General features: G+C 47.9%; 1 protein-coding gene and 1 long non-coding RNA gene across 4 annotated transcripts in view; one reads left to right on the plus strand and one right to left on the minus strand.

The window, feature by feature from the left end:
* LOC149748738 (uncharacterized) overlaps positions 1–19,869 on the plus strand; it is a 58,892-nt gene extending 39,023 nt beyond the window's left edge. Inside the window, exon 3 of the long non-coding RNA XR_016393841.1 lies at positions 146–19,869. This is a non-coding gene — a long non-coding RNA (uncharacterized LOC149748738). The remainder of the gene's footprint in view (positions 1–145) is intronic.
* The window catches only part of C2CD3 (C2 domain containing 3 centriole elongation regulator), a 127,785-nt gene continuing 107,859 nt past the window's right edge, over positions 996–20,921 (minus strand). For all 3 annotated transcript variants that reach the window (XM_022593782.3, XM_022593780.3, XM_022593784.2), the window contains 2 exons: positions 16,395–16,506; positions 996–1,792 (listed from right to left, as the gene is read on the minus strand). In XM_022593782.3, coding sequence (XP_022449490.2) covers positions 1,652–1,792; positions 16,395–16,506 — 253 coding nt within the window. In that variant the 3' untranslated portion in view covers positions 996–1,651. The remainder of the gene's footprint in view (positions 1,793–16,394; positions 16,507–20,921) is intronic.

Consider the following 20,921-nt stretch of genomic DNA (forward strand, 5'->3'; position numbering starts at 1 on the left):
ACTTGCTCCAGGTCAGGGTGGGTGGGGCTGACATTTCCTCCGCTTCCATTAAGTGCCAATTGCTGGCAAAGCACTTTCACAAACGTCATCTCATTGAATCTTCTCAACAACCCAGTGAAGCTGGTCTTGTTATCTTGCTTTACAGATGAGGCAACAGAGGCTCAGACAGATAGAGGCTCGCGCAGTCAAGCCGGAGGGGACCTATCGGGAAGTGGCAGAGCCGGACCCGTCTCTGCTCTCTCCCCAGCTGGACCGTGGCCCGCATGCCCTGCTGGTTCCTCCCTGGCCTCACCCCCAGACTTAGCTCTTCAAGGAAGCCTTCTCTGACTGCTCCAGCCCACATGGTTTCCTCCATGAACTCCCCGAATTCAAAGCACTTAACTGGCTGTATCCTGGGCACAGAAGCCTTGTGACATGTCTGGAGGTGTCTTGTGTGATCTGCTTCCTAAGTACATGAACAGAGGCAAGTCACTTAACTTCGATGAGCTTCAGTTGTTTAACTATAAGACGGGAATCATAAGAGTGGGTTATAGAGTTGTTCTGAGGACTGAGATGACCTATGCTTGGGGGTGGAAAGCAGGGCCCTCCAGGTAGTTCCCTCCCAGCCACTCTGCACATTTCTGCCCCCTTCTAATGCTCCCCACAGGCCCTTTCTATGGTAGCTGCTCGAATGTTTGGAGTCTGACAGTCTAAGCCAGAGCTATGTACTCATCCCAGAGAGATGGGGCATTCTGAGCGGGCCTGTGCCATGAGCCCCATTACTGTGCTGATAGATCTGAGGTACCAGCAAAGGAAACACTAGGCGTCACCCTAATCGGCATCAACCTAATCTTTGGAGAAGTCAGAAGTCTCATGGTGACCCTGGACCCCCCGCTCCAGATGAGCTTCTCCAAGGGATTGTATGGTTGCAAAGCTTTCTCTCTGGCTGTCAGAGCACAAGCAAATTTCTGACACTGCAGTCCAGTGGCCAACCCGGGAAACACTTGTGCACAGAATACAAATACCAATATGATTTTATTCAAACAAACACAGGCAGGAACAATGACCTTCAGAGCTGGGTAAAAACAATAAGTTAAAAGCATGGTTAGAGTTTCAGACAATCAGATAAAAAGTTTGAAGGAGATAATTTCCCCCTCCTCTCCTACTGATTATTTCAACACAGCATTAAAAATAATTTTATCTATAAAATACCCTTATTCCCAAGCAAATGAACTGGAGGTCGGCCCCAGGATTTCCCTGGCTATGCACGATGCACAAAATCTCCACCCACCCTCCCCAACCCCTTTAAGGCAAAAGGGCCTATCATATTCAGGCAGAGGGTAGGCTCCTGTCAGCAGGAAGCTCTGGTCAAGGACACTGGGAGGAGTTTCCCAGCCGAAAGATGCCCGCTTGGGTCCCCTGGTCAAAAGACGGGTGGGCCACTTGGGCACTGGAATCCACCATTTCTAGCCTTTGCCTCACCATCCGAGGAGGAAGCTGAAGTCCTGGCAGGTGGACACTGGGCTGGTCTGTGACGCTTCTCTAGTCTGGGCTGACTGGTGTCCAGGGACAAGGCTGGTGGTGGTTTCAGGGCTTTCACAGCCCTGAGGGAGGCCAGACAAGGCTGAGGGTGAGTGGGTGGGTGGTCCTTCCCTCAGTCTCTTGGGCTGCATTAGTCTTTCTGGGAGTATCGAGAAGAAAATATCCGTGCAATCCTGCGAGTTTCTTCCTCAGACAGGCTGGGAGGCAGCGAGTTAGGTCTGGGACGACAAGGCCTTTGGGACAGGGCTCCCCTGGTGGTCTCGCTCTTGCCCTGGAGAGGAGGAGGTCAGCTAGGTTAGCACTGCGCACATGGCACTGCCTAAAGATGACTTTGACTCTTCTCGTCTTTTGGTCCTTTGGCTAATACTGGTATAGAGCTGACTGATTTACAAAGCACTTTACATACCTGAGTGTGTTTAACCCTCACCTCGACCCCACAGGTTGGTACATGGTTCCCATGTCATGGATGAGGCAACTAAAGTTCAGGTGAAATAAACTCAAGGTCCCACAGCTCGGAGTTGCAGACCTAAGATGTAAACCCCTGTTCAGACTCCTTCTATGCCTCTAGAGAAGGAGGGGCAGTCTCCTCCAGGACATCCCTTCTCTTGCTGCATGTGTCTAGACAAGTCATTTGTCCTCGAAGCGTGACTGTCCCAAGTGTGACCCTGCCAGGGAGAAGATGCTGGTGAAAAATACACTATCTGTATGGCCCTGGGGAGTTCCTGGAGCTGCCAGGTGTCATGAAGCACATACCCACAGCCCTGCTACCAAACATCTCCCTGTCTTGGGCTGACTGGGTATCACGAATTTCCCCTTTAAGGTGCGTGCATTTGGGTTATGACGTCGTGGTCCTCTGGACTCCTCTATGACTCACCCATTTGCTCCTCTAACCCTTTTGTTTGCTTGTTTCTGTGCTTACTCTGTGCCAGGTTCCTGCCCTGAAGGAGCTCAAAGGATACAGGAAAGCCACCCCAGGCAGGTGGCTGACCGCAAGGCCCCAGGGAAGAGGTGGAGGCCTGGTAGAGGAAGAGGCAGTGCTGAAAGGACATGGGAGTTGCCCCAACAGGCAAACGTGGCTGACCCCACAGCGTGCAGCCTGTCCCCAAATACTGAAAGCACACGCACCACTCCCTACGCCCCAAGAATCAGCTTGGTGGAGACCCTAGAGATTAAGACTACTTCCCTGCCCCTTAGTAATTCTGCTAATGGGAAACTGAGGCCCATTGCTTGTGGGAGTAGAGTTGCTTGTGGGATCAGTAATATCCAGTAATTCCTTCTTTCCTTCACTTCTTTAACCTTCTTACTGCCTACTGTGAGAGGGAGATAGAGATGAACAGTTCTCGATCTCCATAGCTCAGAGTTAAACTGGGGAGACAGAGAGAGCTATTCAAAGAATTAGAATAGCAGCCAGGAAGTGATAGGGGGAATGGAAGTCAGGCAATCTTGAGGGTCCCTGTCAATCTGGAATTCTAAATGCCAAGGGAGTGCATACAACCCGACAAGCTCTCAGCACGGACAGCCCACAGGCAGGTTCTCTTTGCTGGAGAACCAAGAGCAAAGCGGAGCTAGGGGCTGGACATTCCCAGCAGAGGTGAGTACATACAGCTCCCCATCTTCCAGACAGGCCTAGGCTAAAAGGGGAGAAAGGAAACCCACCCTGTGCTGGTGTTTGTAGTTCTTCCTTTCAAAACACGGGAGGCACCTGCACCCCATAATGCCTCAGGCTGGGGAGGCAAGCCACCCAGCCACTGCCTGAGGCCCTCTCCCTCCAGACTGGATGCTCCTGCAGGGCATGGCCTGTCTCTGATGCTTGTGACTCCCACTGAGACAGGTCCAAGATGGGAGCTTGGTAGCTGATAGACCAGTGAATGGGTCAAGCCACGGTGACCAGAGGCTTAAATTAATTGGGGAGGAGACTGCCTCTTGCAGCAAATATCTCATTCAGTCATTCTTTCATTCATTCCAGAACCAGTGATTGTTCAAGCTAGAGGGGAGACGAATGCTGACCTACCCAGCAATCACAAAGAGGAAGCTTAGAGCCCGGGAGCACAGAGAAAGAGCAATTCATGACAGCTGGGAAGGACAGGGTGGCTTCATGCAGAGGTGGGATCTGAGACGCGCAGGGTTTCTGCAGAGCTGTGTGTGGGGTGAGGTCACTGCACTGGAGGGGCAGCATGAGCACAGGCCTGCACCTGCTAGCTGGGCTGACATCTGTGAACCAGCCACAGCCAACCTCGCAGTACCCACACCTGGGCCCAGCCACCTAGGGGGCCTTACCTGCATGGTCCAGGCCCGGGGACAGGACGGGGTTTGGCTCTGTGTACTGGGCAGGGCAGAGCTGTGGAAGGCCAGCAGCATGTGGCTTTTGTTGACCTCAAAAGGGTCTAAAAACATCTTGACTAGTAGTAAAGTCTCTTTCTTCGTCAGGGTTGCTATCCCGAGACATACAGCCTTGGCGGGGCTGGGCAGAGGTGTAGCTGCCCACGCAGGGACACCCCTCCACGTACCCACCACTCCTCTGAAAATACTCCCATGCTCCTGCTGGAGCTCTGGGGGCACCAGCAAACTGTCACCATAGCTTATGGTTTGAGGAGCCTCAGCCTCCCTGGGGAGGCAGGAGGAGCCCACATGGAAGCATGACCATCAGACTGAGGGGCTGCAGCGGCCTTGGAGTCTGGACAGTGGGTGTCATACGTGGGGTGAAGTCCCTGGAAGGGTACTTTCAAGAAGACGGACTTGAAACATGAAGGTGGAATCTGAACAAAGAGTATGAGAGAGGATATTCCAGGTAGAGTCTTAGATTGAGCAAAGGTGCGAAGAAGGAATTTATTTGCTGGGAAAGCCAGGGGGATGGGACTGGTTGACTGCAGGTATGGAGAGCAGAAGACAAACCCAGCAAGGGAGGGGCTCAAGTTCCTGAATGTCTGGGGAGGAACTGACCATATTCCTCTTGGACTTTGCAATGATCAGGGGGCACGGGGCTGACCCCTGTCCTGGGGTGAAGGACAGAACAGGCTTTACTGTGGTCTGGGTGTTAAGCCTGGCAGTATATGAGGGGCTCTGATTGTCCCATTAAATCCATCCAGCTCTCCTATTCTCCCACTTCCAAATATGGGGGCCTGCTCTTTTCTGGGCACCTGGACACCCAGGCTTCTCGGCCTATTGTTTGAGACAGACGTCTCAAAGGAGCCTTCAATGTCAAAGGCAGAACTCCAGCACGGAGAAAATAAAGCATCAGGGGAGGAGTAAGGAGCAGTGGTGGCAGGAAAATATGGGGCTTCCAGGGGTTCCTCACACCAAGAGGCTAACCCTGGTGGGGGAGTGGCTCTAGTCCTGGCTCTACCACTTCTTAGCCAAGTGGCTTTGGGCAAGTCACTTCCTCTCTGGGCCTTGGTTTCCTCATCTGAAAACAGATCAGGATGGGCAGGTAATACAGGAGAAGGCACCCTGTAACCCAGGGACTTACCCCGGCCCGTGGCTCCCTCTTTGGCCAGCTCCCTGTGATAGCATCTCCTCCAAACGCTCTCTCAGGAGGCTCCAGCCCTCTTCTTTGGCCTTGAAATGTGAGCTGATTCAAGCCACTGTGTTCTGGGTTCCATCCATCTAGTCCCCAGATGGATATCCCGACACAGACCACACGTTTCCAGGAGGGTGGGAGGTGCAGGCACCCCCATTTACCCCTGCTTCTGGGTGTCCCTGGGACTTTCTCAGAGGGGAGGCAGTGGGGTGGAGTGGAAGGAACACTGGTCTGTGGCCCAGCCCAACTGCCCCACTTGCTTGAGGCCAAGACACTTTGTCTCTCTGGGTCTCAGTATCTTCATTACCAAGTGGAGCTGGGAACTTGTTTGCCTCTTTGCCCCAGGTCTACCGAGAAGCTGAAATACAATTCAGATGTGACCAAGGCTCTGGCCAGATACAAAAGCACAGGGGCTAAATAAGCTGGAGACACCAGCTGTGGAGAGCAAAATGAAGCCCTGCTGTTCTGAGACCTCACTTCAGCCGGAGCAGAAGTGGGGTACAGCACCCCCAAAGGGATGCCCAGGGCTAGGCCAGGACTGGCCATACTCTCCCCCTACCATTGCCCCCCACCCGTTGAGCCCCTGGGCCTGGCATCAGGTTTGAAGTTTTGTTTTCTTCCCCAGAGCAGATCCCTTACAATGACATAAACACTGCCTCAGGGGCTGGAAGCAAAACTTTCCAAAGAGCTGAAAACAGAAAGTAAACAGCCAGCTGGTTCTGGCTGGCTAGGATAGGGCTGCCAACACATTGCTGCTCCAGAGGTGAGTGAGGCTCAGTAGAGCCGCCTGCCTTGTTCAACTTTCACCTACTTGGCTGGCTGCCTTCCCCTGTGGTGGCTCCCAGAGTCCTCTCCAAAGGCTGGGACTAGGACTTCCCTGCGCTAAAGAGAGTAGCAAACTGAGCAGCTGCAACTAAGAGCAGGGGGGAAGCGAGGATAATACTCGCAGACCAGGTGCCCAGCCTTGAGAGGCCAATCCTAAATCTGACCACCTAGCCCAGCTGCAATGTGGCTGGGCTCCACGCTCTGAGCTCACCCTCCATTCCTGCCTCAGAGTTCTGGTCATGTGGTTCTCACTACCTACATGCTGCCTCTGTTCCTCCCCACCCCCCGATGCCTCCCTTGCCTTCCTCCGAGAAGGCTTCCCTGACAACCGGCCTATTCCGCAGGGCCTGTGTCACCCCTCAGCCCGGGCCTCACCCAGCCTGCACCGTGAAGACGCCAGACTAGATCAAGACTCTTCAACCTTCTGAACCCACTCCCTGCCAGTGAGAGGGAAGGGTTAAAGTGACACTCTTGGAACTCCTGGCTCCTCCCAGACTCTGGCCTCAGCGCTCAGGCAACTTGAGCCTAGCACCTGCCCAGCAGACCTGTAGGCCCTTTCCCTCGCGGTGCCGGCCAAACTGCATCTGGGCCAAGGTGGGCACTAGCCAATTCTGGCTGCTTCCCCTGACTTCTGTACACCCTTGGCCAGAGAGCTCATCTCCTCCTCAAAGCTTTGTGTGGCCTGAATCAGAAGCTCTTTGACCTTTGGGACTCCTCCTGGGTCTCTGCAGAGGGCTAGGGACTTGGTAGCTAAAAGAGGTGAGGCCAGGTCAGGGCTTCTTGCCCCAAGATGGGCAGCTCAGCCATCAGGCCTGGACCACAGGGTGAGAAGAGGACACCAGGCTCAGGAACTTCTCTTGGACTCCAACCATCTGGTCTGGTGATTTTATGGAGGACTGGGCTCCTCTACCAAGACTGTGTTTCTCTTAGATGGCTCTGGGCTTGGGGAAGGGAAACCAAGGGACAGAAGAATTCTTTGGGCTCCTGGGAGAAAAGAAGCAGCCTCAGGACTCAAAGGCAGGCAGGCCACGGACTTCTGAGGCTAGGGCTCTACCACCCTTAGGTGGGGGCAGTGGGTCATCCTGGGCCTCTAACTCAGGGTCTGAACTGAGCACACAATCAACTGCTAGGTCCCTGAGCAATGCTCTCCATCCTTCTGGGGCTGCCCTGTGGGGTCTAACTTCCCAGGTCCCTGCGGCTCCCTGCACCTGGTGCTAAGCTTTTGATGATGTCCCTATCCCTTAGCATTTTTTTCCTACTAGTCCCCCCAGAATGTAACAGCACAAGAGGGGAAGTTGTCTCAATAATAATGATGATAAAAATAACAATAGTTAACATTCATATAGTTCCTACTATGTCATGTGCTAAAAACTGCTCTAAGTACTTAACATCTTACTCGGTTAACCCTACACTCTAGTAGGCAGGTACTGTTTCACCCATTTTTCAGATAAAGGAACTGAAGCACAGAAAAGGTAGGTAACTTGCACCAGGTTACACAGCTAGAAAGTGGCAAAACTGAGCTCTGAACTTAGGCTGTCTGGATTCAGAGGCCATGTGCCTAACCGCTATACAAAACTGCCTGGTAGGAGAGAAGAGGGACGTATAGCCACAAATTACATCCGTGTTGCCTCCTCAGACCTTGTTCAGCACCTCAGAAGGCCAGAAGCAGAGCCAGGGCAAGAAACCAGGTTTGGGCTTCCCTGGTGGCGCAGTGGTTAAGAATCCGCCTGCCAATGCAGGGGACACAGGTTCGAGCCCTGGTCCGGGAAGATCCCACATGCCACGGAGCAACTAAGCCTGTGCGCCACAACTACTGAAGCCCGTGCGCCTAGATCCCGTGCTCTGCAATGAGAGAAGCCACTGCAATGAGAAGCCCGCGCACCGCAACGAGAAGGGCCCCCGCTCACCGCAACCAGAGAAAGCCCGCGCACTGCAATGAAGACCGAACGCAGCCATTAAAAAAAAAAAAAAAAAAAAAAAGAAAGAAAGAAAGAAACCAGGTTTGCTGACTCAGCTCCCCAGCTGCCTGGAGCACCTCGATCCCGATGATGTCTGAAACACTGTGGTCTGGCCAAGTGGAGGTGAGAACTCTAAGGTGGGGTGGGAGTTGGACAACTCAAGGCTTTCAAGGGGACACTCGTGCCTGGCCTTGTTGCCGACCTCCTGCCTCCTACACACACTCCTCATGAACAATAGCATCTGGCCCCAGGCCTGTGGTTAGTCCAGGAGCTCAGATGACAAGTTGATTCTTGCTCTTTACTTCTGATTCCTATCCTGACTGCTTTGGTCCAGGCTGATCTCTCCCCAGCTCTGACCTCCCCTCTAGCACATCCTGTTTGTACTTCCCAGTTACCACATTCTGTTGATTCTCTGAGAGGTTTCTTTTCTCCAAATCCACAGCCTTCAAAGCCTTTCCTTCATCTTTGCTGAATTCTACTCATGCCACCCTACATGGCTCTGTCTTCCTTTCCCTGTACGCATTCTCTTTGTTTTGTTTTACTTAAGTACTAATATAGGCTAATGTCATTTGAGAACTGTGACCTCCCTGAAGAGGGTCCATGGCACCACGTCTAGCACTTTAAGCACTACGGGCGCTTGGTGGAGTTGGTGGAACTTACATATAAAGCTTAGTCCCCTGGGGAGCTGTAAGCTTTGGCGGGGGAAGGGACCACAGCTCCTCTGTCTACTTCTGCACCTAGCTCAGGACTGTTGGCTTTGTAATTTGCTGAAAGATGTACATTTCAAGTTTGAGGCCCAAACTACTTTCCTACTCTCTGGCCTGCCTGTCCTCAGACCCACCTCGGGCTCTCCTAGTCATCGATGGTAAGTTACTGGAGGGTTCTGAGTGGAGATGTCACATGATTTATTTGATGATTTACTTAACGTCTTAAAAACTTAACAGGATACTGTACGGGGAATGGGGGCAAGGGTAGAAGCAGAAAGGCAAGTTAGGAGGCTCCTGCAACAATCTAGGCGAGAGATGATGACAGTTTAGACCAGGTAGTGGTGGGAGTGGTGAGCAGTGGATGGATCTGAATTTAGAGGTAGAGCTGCCAGAATTTCCTGGTGGATTGGAAATCAAGGCATCAGAGAGGATTCCAAGGGTTTTGGCAGGAACAACTAAACTAGAAGGATAGAATATCTATTAACTGAGATGGGGAAGACCAAGGAACAGAGCTGAGGAATAAAATCTGGAGTTGAGTCTGGATGTGTTGAGTAGGCAGCTGGACATAGGGGCCTAGAGTTAGAGGAGAGGTCTGGGCTAAGATAATCATTATGAGTCTTCGGCATATAGAGGGGATTTAAAGCCTTGAGATCATACAGGATCATCTAGAAAGTAAGTGTAAATAGAGAAGTCTAAAGACCACACCCTGGTCACCCCTATTAACAAGTAGGGGAAATGAAGGAGAACCAGCAAAGGCGGCTGAGCAGGAGCTGCCAACAAGGGAAGAAGAGAACCAAGAAGCACTGATGCCTTAGAAACAAGTGAAGAAAATGTTTACAGGAGAGAGATCAACTGTGTCTCATGCCGCTGAGAGATCAAAGAAACTGGGCACTCAGATTTAATAACTGGTTTAGGAATATGGAGGGGTTTTTTTTGGATTTTGACAACCTTGAAGAGTCCCTCCCTCCTCCGGTGGTAGAGTGGGGTAAGAGTCAGATTACAGTGGCCAATCACACTGGCTTCAGTATGGAGACGCGTGGTGGTGGGAAAGTGTGGCTGTGAGTAAGAGTAGTTAGAAACAGCTCTGGGGGAAACAACTGGGGCTAGATAATGAAATGGTGAGAAGTGAGTGGATTCAAAGATATTTAGGGGACAGAATTCACAGGCCTTGGTGATGGTGGGTTGTGGGGGATAAAGGTGTAGGAGGAGGGGAAGACGACACACATGCTCTGGCAGGGGTAACTACATGACCGTGGTCGTGTTTACTGAGATAAGGAATGCCGGCGGTAGAGGGGGTGTGCAAAGGAAGATGACAAGCTCGAGGTCTGGATGTGCTGAATTGTTTGTAACATCAAGTAAAGACTTCTAGGATGTAGGTGGATCCATGTGTGTCTGCAGCATGGCAGAGAAGTCTGGACTGAAGATAAGGATTTGAGAGTCATCGAACTGTAATAATAACTGAAATAACTGAAGTGGTTGAAATTTCCCCAAAGAAACATCTACAAGAGCAGAAGACATAAGTCTGGGGAAAACAACATGTACATTAGTGCTATCTCATCCTCGACCTCCCCTTTTAGAGAAGTTGATAAAACTAGTTTGCCCCTGGCAGCTAAGCAAACAGAATCAGAAGTAACCATACATAAAACCAGGGAGCTGTCCCATTGAAGAGTTACTTTATCACAAAGAGGAAAGAGAAAGCAGAGGCAGCAGAACCTGACTGATTCATAAGGAATTTCAAAGGTGCCACTGGATGGCTGTTCGATGGTCCTGCTAGACCCGCCATCCTCCTCCCTCCTTTGCTTCTTGAAGAGGTGACAACCAGAAGATGAAACAGTCATGAGGAAGGGGGGCTGAGAGCTGGCCTCTATACCCTATCTGTGTGACACCTGGTGCTCTTCAGTGCAACCATGCTTTGAGGCCTGATCACCCCATCTGACAGATGACACAGACTCAGAAAAATCAGAAGACTTGACGAAGTTCACACAGAGAACTGTATCCACTATACTGTGGGGAAAAGGGGAAAACACCTGTTTCACAAATGCTAGAAATGGAGACTGTCTGGGAGGTTCCTGGGTTCAGGTGCACTTTTCAGTGTGGTTGAAGGATTAGGCCTTCCCTTAGATCTTGTGGTGGAGCCAGGTGAGCTAAGTATAGCTGTCCCAGGACACTGGGTGAGAAGAGTCAGCCTCTCAAAATGCTCCTCTTCAGCCTTCAGAGCCTTAGGAAGAGGCAAAATAGATGGAATCCTCAAGTTGGGGGTACAGGACAAGGGTCCTGCCCTCCCCTGCCCACCTCTCACTTTGAGCTGTTAACTGTGCCTGAAACATAACCACAAATAGAAGAAAGAAGAGAAAACAGGGACTTCCCTGGCAGTCCAGTGGTTAGGACTCTGTGCTTCCAATGCCAGGGGTGTGGGTTCGATCCCTGGTCGGGCAACTAGGATATCGAATGCCAAATGGCATGGCCAAAATAAATGGACATAAGAGAAAATAGAAGCTTCCATCAAATGGGAAACTCTATCACCAAATCTAATCCTATCTGCTTTAGCACCCATCTTCTCTGTCTGCCTGTATGCTTGTGTGCTATAGGGTGAGTTTTCTTTTTCTTCTCAACAGGCTAATATCTCCACATGTGCTCTGGATCCAGGGACTAGTCTTTCTATTCTCTCCCTCTCCTGCATCTTCCCCTTCTTCTTTTCTCTACTGGTCACTGCACTGCTGTACAGAAAAAGCTGAAGCCTTTCCCAAATAAAAAAAAACAAAACAAAAAACCAAAAAAACTTACCTTATCTCAGATGCTACCCCACCCGCTATCCTATACTTCTGATCCATATTCACAGCCAAATCTATGGAAGGGCTTGGTGTCTCCATTTTGTCACCATTCAATCATTCTTACAATTTAAATTACATACGATTTTGTGATTTCATGGTGTAATATACCAAAAAATACTAACATATTTAAATTATGAAGCATGATAAAAATGAACATCAATAAACCCACAACCCAACCTAAGAACTAAAGCATTGTTAATACTGTTGAATAGACCTATGTGCTCTTCCTCCCCCATCCTATTCCCAGCCTCTGCAACTGTGAACATCGTAGTCAAACTGTTGAAAACCAAAGAAAATAATCTTAAAAGTAGCCAAAGAACAAAGGTCACATAACATTCCGGGCAACAACAATAAGGATGATAGCTGCTTCTCATCAGAAACAATGGAGGTCAGTAGAATGTGAAGTGATAGTTCTAAAATGCTAAAACAGGTAATACCCTGGCCGTCCAGTAGTTAGGATGTGGAGCTTTCACAGCTGAGGGCCAGGGTTCAATCCCTGGTTGGGGAACTAAGATCCCACAAGCTCCATGGCGTGCCCAAAATTTAAAATGAATGAATGAATGAATAAATAAAATGCTAAAACAAACACAATTCAAGTTAGAATTCTATATCCAATTAAAAAGTATCTTTGAAAAATGAAGGCAAAATACATTTCAGCCAATTGAAGCTGAGAGCATCAGCTCCCAGTAGGTCTGCACTACATGAAATTCTAAAGGAAGTTCTTCATGCTGAAGGGAAATGGTAATAAACTGAGACCAGGGTGTGAAGAAGGAATGAAGCCAAGAGCATAAGTTGCAGAAAATGTGCTGCTACAAACACATCAAGTAGTGAGAAAGGCTCATCACCAGTGAGAATGACGAACACCCTGATGTTTCCTGGATCGTGGGACTTTCAATGCTGAAAATGAGACAGCTCGGGTGAACTGTGATGACTAGCTACCCTAACTAGGACCCCGAATAAGGTCCTGAGGAGGGAGCTGTTCCTGAGAGCAGCAGACAAACAATGGAGTTTTGCTGTGGGCAAGAAAGAGAAAAGGATACAAAGTGTATGAGACTTTATCTTCTCAAAACTAGACTTGCCCTTTAACTGAAGTAAACATTATTACATCCCTCTCCCACCCTTTGTGTCTTATGTTTAATAGATCAAAGATAATAAGTCCCCCCAGGAGCTGGCACATCATGAAGGCAGAAACACAAAAGCAGGAACAGCACAAAAGCAGGAACAGCAGTTCCATTTGGCAGTTGAGAGCTGACAGCTCAGACACAGTGACTCACAGACCTCCCTTCCTACAAGGCACATCTCACTCACATTTCACCCACTTGGCTGGGAGGGGAAGAGGGAAAGGAAACTAACAGTGTCTGCGTTTTTCCTCTAGGGTAATTCTTGTCATCTCTTACTAGGTAAGAATTCTATTAGCCTGATGTTACTTTAAAAAAAACCAAGACTCAGAAAGGTCAAGTCACTTGCCCAAGATCACTTAGCCACGTCGCAGATTCAGTATTTCATATCATAGATGTCTTGTTCAAAAGCTTGTGCTTGGTGCTGGACACAGCCCTGCTACCCTAGCATAAGTGCTGACGTGAATACATGGGGCATGCAAGGGAAGATGCAGAGTAGAAGGAGATGAACTGGTGACCTGAACCAGAGTAGAAATAAGACCACGGAAATGCAGAGCTTCTGATGGGGACTGGCACCTCTCCTCCTCTAGGACAGGAATACAAATTTGATAAAAACTGAGATGTGTGGGAATTTACACTTATCAATGTGCCAAAGAAATGAGGTGTCCTCAAAATGATGCTGGGGAAGCTGGGGGAGAAGTGGGGAAGGAAACCAGTAAAAGAACTAGACATCTTATGGCTTCTCTTCAGGACTATATCCCTAGGCTCCCAGGATACTTCTGGGCTGACCCCATCTGTCATCAAAGTAGGCCCTGGAAGAGCATTAAAAAATGTTGAAACGTTAACTGCAAAATGAAACCTATATAAAGAAGGCAAATTAGCTAGAAAAATATACCGTAAGCCAAGTGTCATGATTTTAAAGTGGTGCAACGGAAAGCACAGAGTTTGGAGTCATACTGGTTGGGAGACCCTGGGTAGGTGACAACCTACTTAACCTTTATGTGTCTCAGTTTCTACAGAATAGAAACTATAATACCTTGTAAGTCTGTATGGGAACCTCAGTTTTCTCATCTATTAAATGGGGATGACAATAGTACCCCTCTTATTGGGTTCTTGGGAGAATTAAATCAGTTTACACATGTAAAATGCTTAGAATAATGTCTAGTGCACGGTAAGCATTACATAGGGGTTGGCTATTATAATTAACAAATAAGCTAATACATTTTGCTCATAGCATGTATTATTCTCTGAAATTGTTTTTTTCAAAGCTCCACAATCTACCTCCTAGAGTAATGAAAATAAAAACAAAAATAAACAAATGGGACCTAATTAAACTTAAAAGCTTTTGCACAGCAAAGGAAACCATAAACAAAACGAAAAGACAACCCACAAAATGGGAGAAAATATTTGCAAATGAAGTGACCGACAAGGGATTAATATCCAAAATATACAAACAGCTCATGCAGCTCAACATCAAAAAAAACCAAACAACCCAATCAAAAAATGGGCAGAAGATCTGAATAGACATTTCTCCAAAGAACACATACAGATGGCCAAAAAGCACATGAAAAGATGCTCAACATGGCTAATTATTAGAGAAATGCAAATCAAAGCCACAATGAGATATCAACCTTACAGCGGTCAGGATGGCCATCATCAAAAAGACTACAAACAACAAATGCTGGCGAGAGTGTAGAGAAAAGGGAACACTCCTACACTGTTGGTGGGAATGTATCTTGGTGGGAATGTAAATTGGTATAACCACTATGGAGAACAGTATGGAAGCTCCTTAAAAAAGTAAAAATAGAACTACCATATGATCCAGTAATCCCACTACTGGGCATATACCCTGAGAAAACCATAATTCAAAAAGAGTCATGTACCACAATGTTCATTGCAGCTCTATTTACAATAGCCAGGACATGGAAGCAACCTAAGTGTCCACTGACAGATGAATGGATAAAGAAGATGTGGCACATATATACAATGGAATATTACTCAGCCATAAAAAAGAGTGAAATAATGCCATTTGCAGCAACATGGATGGACCTAGAGATTATCATACTGAGTGAAGTAACTCAGACAAAGACAAATATCATATGATTTCACTTACATGTGGAATCTAAAAAAACCCAATACAAATGAAGTTATTTATAAAACAGAATTAGATTCACAGACTTCAAAAACAAATTTATGGTTCCCAAAGAGGAAAGGTGGCAGGTGGAGGGGTAAATTAGGAGTTTGGGATTAACATACACACACTACTATATATAAAATGGATAATCGGGACTTCCCTGGTGATCCAGTGGCTAAGACTCTGTGCTCCCAATGCAGGGGTCCCAGATTCAATCCCTGGTCAGGGAACTAGATCCCACGTGCCACAACTAAGAGTTCACATGCCGCAACTAAAGATCTCACGTGCCGCAACTAAAGATCCCACATGCCTCAACTAAAAGATCCTGCACGCAGCAACGAAGATCCTGTGTGCTGCAACTAAGACCAGGCACAGCCAAATAAATAAATATTTAAAAAAAAAACCCAAAATGGATAATCAATAAGGATCTACTGTATAGCACAGGGAACCCTACTCAATATTCTATAATAACCTATACGGGAAAAGAATCTGAAAAAATATGGATATGTGTATATGTATTACTGAATCAGTTTGCTGTACACCTGAAACTAACATTTTAAATCAATAATACTTCAATATAAGATAAAAATTAAAGGAAAAAAGTCTTCATTGGACTGTTGGTGAGATGAGATGAGCCTAACCATCGCAACTGTACAACCAACAGAAATTTACTCCAAGATTTCATTTACTCTTATAAACTGCGTGCCCAAATAATAAAAAGGAGAATTAAAAATAAAATAAAAGCTCCATGAGGCAGGGGCTTTGTGTCTCCTCCTCAGTACAGCACAGTAGTTAGAAACACAGATTTTGAAACCAGACTGCTTGGGTTCTAATTCTGGTTCTACCACTTAACTACCTGTGTGAGGCAAGTTACTTAATCGCTTTGTGCCTCAGTTTTCTCATCTTAAAATAGGGATAAAAGTATGTACTTCATCAGGTTGCTGAATTAAAGGAGTTAACCTAAAGTGCTTCAAACAGTGCTGGGTACCTGGCAAGCACCACCATGATCATCGTTTTCAGCTTAAACACTGCCTCCTCAGGGAAAGCCTGTTCTTTCTCAGAGCATCTAGGACTCATCACAATTTGTAAATATTTTTTGTTTACTGTTTGTACTCCGTTAAGACAGGGAATTTGCCTTATTTACTACTGCATGCTCAGCACCTAGCACAATGCCTGATACAGCACAGGTACTCAGTAAATATATGCTGAATGATTAGAGAAGCAGATATTACTTCCGTGCCACCTGCGAGAAAGGTCCGGTGCTGTGTCAAGGCAGAAGAGAGCACAGCTAGGATTTGCACCAAGGTTCCAACCACCTAACTCAGCTGCGTGACGAATAGTTATGAGGTATTCTGTAAACAACAAATAGGTCTAACACTCTGTTACTCTCTTCGTCCAGACCTTACTCATCTGCCACGGTCTCCCGAGGTGGGATCTCCTGTTTGAAGCTTCCTCCATTCAAACCCATCTTTGCTTAGTTGGAGCTCCCACAGCACTCAGTATGTGTTTCTTAGCTGAGTCCTGTTTTTACACTTCTGTGCTATTTCTTCTACCTGTCATCTCAGCTGATGATGCCCTTGCTCTTAACACATTGGCTCTTCCTCACTTTTCCCGAGCTCCTCCCACTGCTGGGCCCACAGGATAAGCTCAGCACAAGCTTGGAGAGTGACCACTGCTGCTGCCTTTCCATGAGCATGGCCGGGGCCACTCTGCATTCTGTATGCTTTCATGAAAGAGATGATGACTCTATAGGAAACAGGAGATCGGCCAGGTGTCCTCTTACCTGATCTGCTGTGGCTGGTGGTGGCAAAGCTGTAGAGAGAGAGAGCATCCGCAGGGAGGCCTCCAACTGCTGGGGAGGTAAAAAGAAGTTGGGCACCACAATGGGCTCTGGGCTATAAAGGTAGTTAAGGGACACAAATACCTAGAAATCTTCCCCAGACAAGCATCTCCTCTGACCTCTACCACCCCTTTGTTTCCCTCTAACTTATTCCTGCCCATGAATCCTTTGCTCAAGTGGTTCCCTCTGCCTGGAAGGCTCTGCAACTCCTAACAAATTGGTCTATACTTTATGGGTCACTTCAGATCCCGCCTCCTCCCGGAACCCTCCTCTAAATCTCAGCCACAGTGACCCCTCCTTTCCTAGTCTAGTGCCCAGTCTGAAACACAGGCTAATGCTTTTTTTTTTTTTTTTTTAATTTTTTTTTTGGCTACGTTGGGTTTTCGTTGCTGTGCATGGGCTTTCTCTAGTTGCGGAGAGCGAGAGCTACTCTTCATTGCGGTGAGCGGGCTTCTCATTGTGGTGGCTTCTCTGGTGTGGAGCACAGGCTCTAGGCACACGGGCTTCAGTAGTTGTGGTAGGCAGGCTCAGTAGTTGTGGCTCACGGGCTCTAGAGCGCAGGCTCAGTAGTTGTGGTGCACCAGCTTAGTTGCTCCGCAGCATGTGGGATCTTCCCGGACCAGGGCTCGAACCTGTGTCCCCTGCATTGGCAGGTGGATTCTTAACCACTGATTCTTAACCACAGGGAAGCCCGGCTAATGCTTATTTAGTCTGATATGACTCTCAATTTGTTTCCCCCAATATTCCCTAAGCTTCTCAAAGGCAGAGGCGGTGTATTTCCTTCAGTCACCTCACTACTTCCCTAGAGCCCCATGAGGCTGGCAGGTAGCAAGCACTGGGTGATACTTGCCGAGGGCCTGCTGGCCAAAACCTGACAGGGTAGGGGTGGGAAGGTGGCTCCAGGGCAGCATCTTAGGCTGGAAGGTGCTGCCTGGCATTGAAGGAGGGCCTGTCCTCCTGGGTGTTCTGTGCTCACATCCAGAAACGAGGGCTCTGTATAAGTAGGCAAAGCTGATCCACCACCTGGACATGAGCCCTAGAAGTCGGGTGCTGTATCTTGCACTTCTCCATATCCTCTGGAGGTACCCAGTACTGTGTTGAGAACACAGTGTTCCACAAATTTGTTCAGTCAAAGCAATGATTCAGTTTAGGAGGGGCAGGAGGGGACTATTTTGATGGTCTATTTGTTTCTGTTCAATAAGCTAAGTATGGTTCTGATGCAAATTGGTCTATCACTGTTCTTCCATGCTAGGCTTCGAACTCGAGGAGGGCAAAGATGAGCTCTCTTTCATACTATATTCCTGTCACCTAGCATAGTACCCGAGACACAATAAATGTTCAATAAATATCTACTGAATGAATGAAATACATCATTTCCTGCTTTGGCTCAAGTCCCTGATTTTTCTACAGAGAGGTGGGGACAGAGTTGGAGATCCTGAAGGGAAAGAGCCCTTTGACCTCAGCCTTCCTCAGAGGCCCCGGTGAGGTAGGACCTATTTGCTGTCACGCTCTGACTGCTGAGGACTCAACCTGACAGTCAGCTTGGCTGTGAGGTGCCCAGGGTGTGCTGAAACACCAAGCTCCCCTGCTCAGCCCAGCACCACCTGTCTTTCTAAGGGTCTTGCTCCAACAGTAACCTCTGTCACTTATTAGATGGTACCTTCACAAAAGTTCACACTTTGTGCCTGTTCCTTCACCTGTAAGATGGATATAATCATTGTACCTTTTGTTTTGAGAATTAAATGACATTATATATACGAAGTGCTTAGAATGATGCCTGACACATAGCATGTACTCAGTAAATGTCAGCCCTTCCTGTCTCCCCAGTTGAGGGGGAAAAGTCACCACTGGTTCCCTCACACCTACTGAAATCTGCTTTCCATCCCCACCTCTGCACTGTCCTCCTAATGCTAAAGCCAGCGAATACATGTCAGTCCACATTGTGCTGGACTTGTCTTAAGCATCAGGGTGCTGACCACCACTCCCCGAAACCCTGCCGCTCCCATCTCTCTCGCCGGCCCTCCTCCACTTCCGCCATGGGCGCGTCTGCTCCCCCTGCCCTCGTGTACTGGTGATCCTCAGGGCTCTGTCTTGTGTGGCTCTCCCTTTCCCTGTCTCCTTGCTGTTCTTGTCTGTTTCCAGAGATATCTACCTTTATAGCTGATCTCATCCTGAACTCCGGGCCTGCATTTCCTCCTGGACGTCTCACAGGCACATGTGCAAAATAGAAATCTGCCTCTTCACTCCAAACTGTCTGCCTTTATTTGCTATTTCCTACCTCGTAAATGACCTAACTTGTGACAGAAATCTCTCAGTCATACTTCTATTTTCCTCTTTCTCACCCTGCCCCTATCTAATCCTCTCAGATCCCTCCTCCTTTTCCTCATCATAAAACAGTCTATGCTTTAGGTCAGACTTTCTTCATCTTTCATTATTACTGCAAGTTTCCTACCTGGTCTCCTTGCTTCTGGTCTCCACTGACCTAATCCACCCTCTACAAGGCACTGGGAGAATTTTCTAATATGTAAATCTGACCAATCATACGCTTGCTTAACATTTACTGAACACTATTTACGCACCAGGCACTATGCTAGGTAGTTTACATTGTTAATTCAATTTTCACAACGACCCCACAAGAAAACTACTGTTATTACCTATTTATTTAAAGATAAGGAAACTGAAGTTTAATTTGCTAACAAGACAGAGTCCAAGTACCTTAGCCAGATATAAAAGGCCCCTTCAGATCCAGCCCAGCTTCACCCCTCACCATCCCTCTTATCTGGGGGCTCTAACCACAGTGACTTCTGCCCACAGGCTAGGCTCCTTCAAGTGGCTACGCCTCTGCGCACACAGTTCGCTGTGACTAGAATGTTCTTGTCCCTGCCTACAGAATGGCTATTCATCTTTGAGGTCCAGCTCTACTGTCTCTCTTTCTGGGGTACCTCCAAACAGAGTTATGGCAGCTTCCACCTCTTGTTCCCTAGCATTTTGTCCATGCCTTAGAACAATAAAGGCTATTTATCACTGCCTATTTACTGTTACTGTCATTACCTGTCTCCTACCTCATAACGGGAACTTCTCAAGGTAAGGTCTGATTCAAATCTCTGTCGTCATTACACAGCACCGGGCCTGGCAATACTCACTTTTTGAAAGAATGAGCAGGTGGGAAGGCCCGAATTAAAGCAGTGCCCTTAGGACCTGGCACATGTGACTGCTCCTCCACTGACCATAAATTCTGAGCACCACTAAATTGACTGCAGAGGCAGAAACATCAGAAGCCAGGAAGAATGAGGCCAGGAAAGAACACTGAGGCACTCTGCTTTCAGCGCTCAGCCTCTAGCCATTTCACGCTTTAAGCCTCTCCTGAGCCCATACCCTCTACCCTCAGGTTTCTCTCTGCCTTGCATCAAGAATCACATCTGTGTGGTACATACAAATGTTCCCACTCATTTGATTTTCTCAAGAATCCTGTGAAGCTGATAGCTCATCTCAATCTATATTTACTGATCCTTTCTGTGTGTCATGTCTGGGGACATGGAGAAAGACAAGGTCCTTGACCTACTTGGGAATGTACAGTCTGGTGGGTAAGGGATTATTACCTCTATCTTATAGGTGAAGAAATCGAGGCTCAGAAAGGTTAAACTATACACTTGATATTACACAAGTAGTAAGAGCTGGGTCCGAATGGTTGAAGTCAGGCCCCCTGATTTCTAGTGGAGAAAGGACTGCAAAGCACTACAAAGGCAGCTGCTTCACCCACCAGCCCTGCAACAGCCCCTGCTTATTGTTGGGATATCAGGTGAGCTGATGTGATCAGCTGGTTAGGCTACAGATGTGAGGGCTACTGATGGTCCCAAGTGGTTTCCTTTCCCCATAACATGCCCATCTGCATTTCAAAGGAGGAAGAGGGGGAATGTCAGATGCCCCTCTCCCCATCAACACTGCCATCCTGGGGGGGCTTGGGTAAGACCATTTCAACAGTGCCCACTTTCCCCTCCCCTTGGGCCCATCACTTGCCTTTAAAAAAAGTTAATTAGGCAAGTCACTAAAACTCTGAGTCTCCATTTCATTACATGCAAAATAGAAATGATACCAACTTTAAAGACTTGTGTGGCCGAATGCAAAATGTACATAAAGTGCCTGGCACACGGTAAATGCTCAATCCGTGGTAGGACTCTTCTTTCTCTATACCCTCCCCTGAAATTTCAACTGAGATTAATGGTCTCATTCCTTAGATGCAGAACTTTGCCTTCAGGTGTAAAATACCCAGAGATTAATCAGATAAATCAGGCTAGGATAGGCTAATGAATGTACTACCAACATCTAAACCCAGTACGAAGCATTATACTTCAGAGGCCTGATGATAATGGTAGAATCGTAGCACCTGATCAGTACAGGTGAGTCTTCAGCAGGAAGGGGCTCCCCATGCCCCTGAGTGCATTCTATAAGGGGGGACACTGCTCACGCTCA

Source organism: Delphinapterus leucas, chromosome 7 (genome assembly GCF_059928025.1).
Source record: "Delphinapterus leucas isolate spDelLeu-1000000601 "Yukka" chromosome 7, BTC_Dleu_Yukka2, whole genome shotgun sequence".
In the NCBI taxonomy this organism is placed as follows: domain Eukaryota; kingdom Metazoa; phylum Chordata; class Mammalia; order Artiodactyla; family Monodontidae; genus Delphinapterus; species Delphinapterus leucas.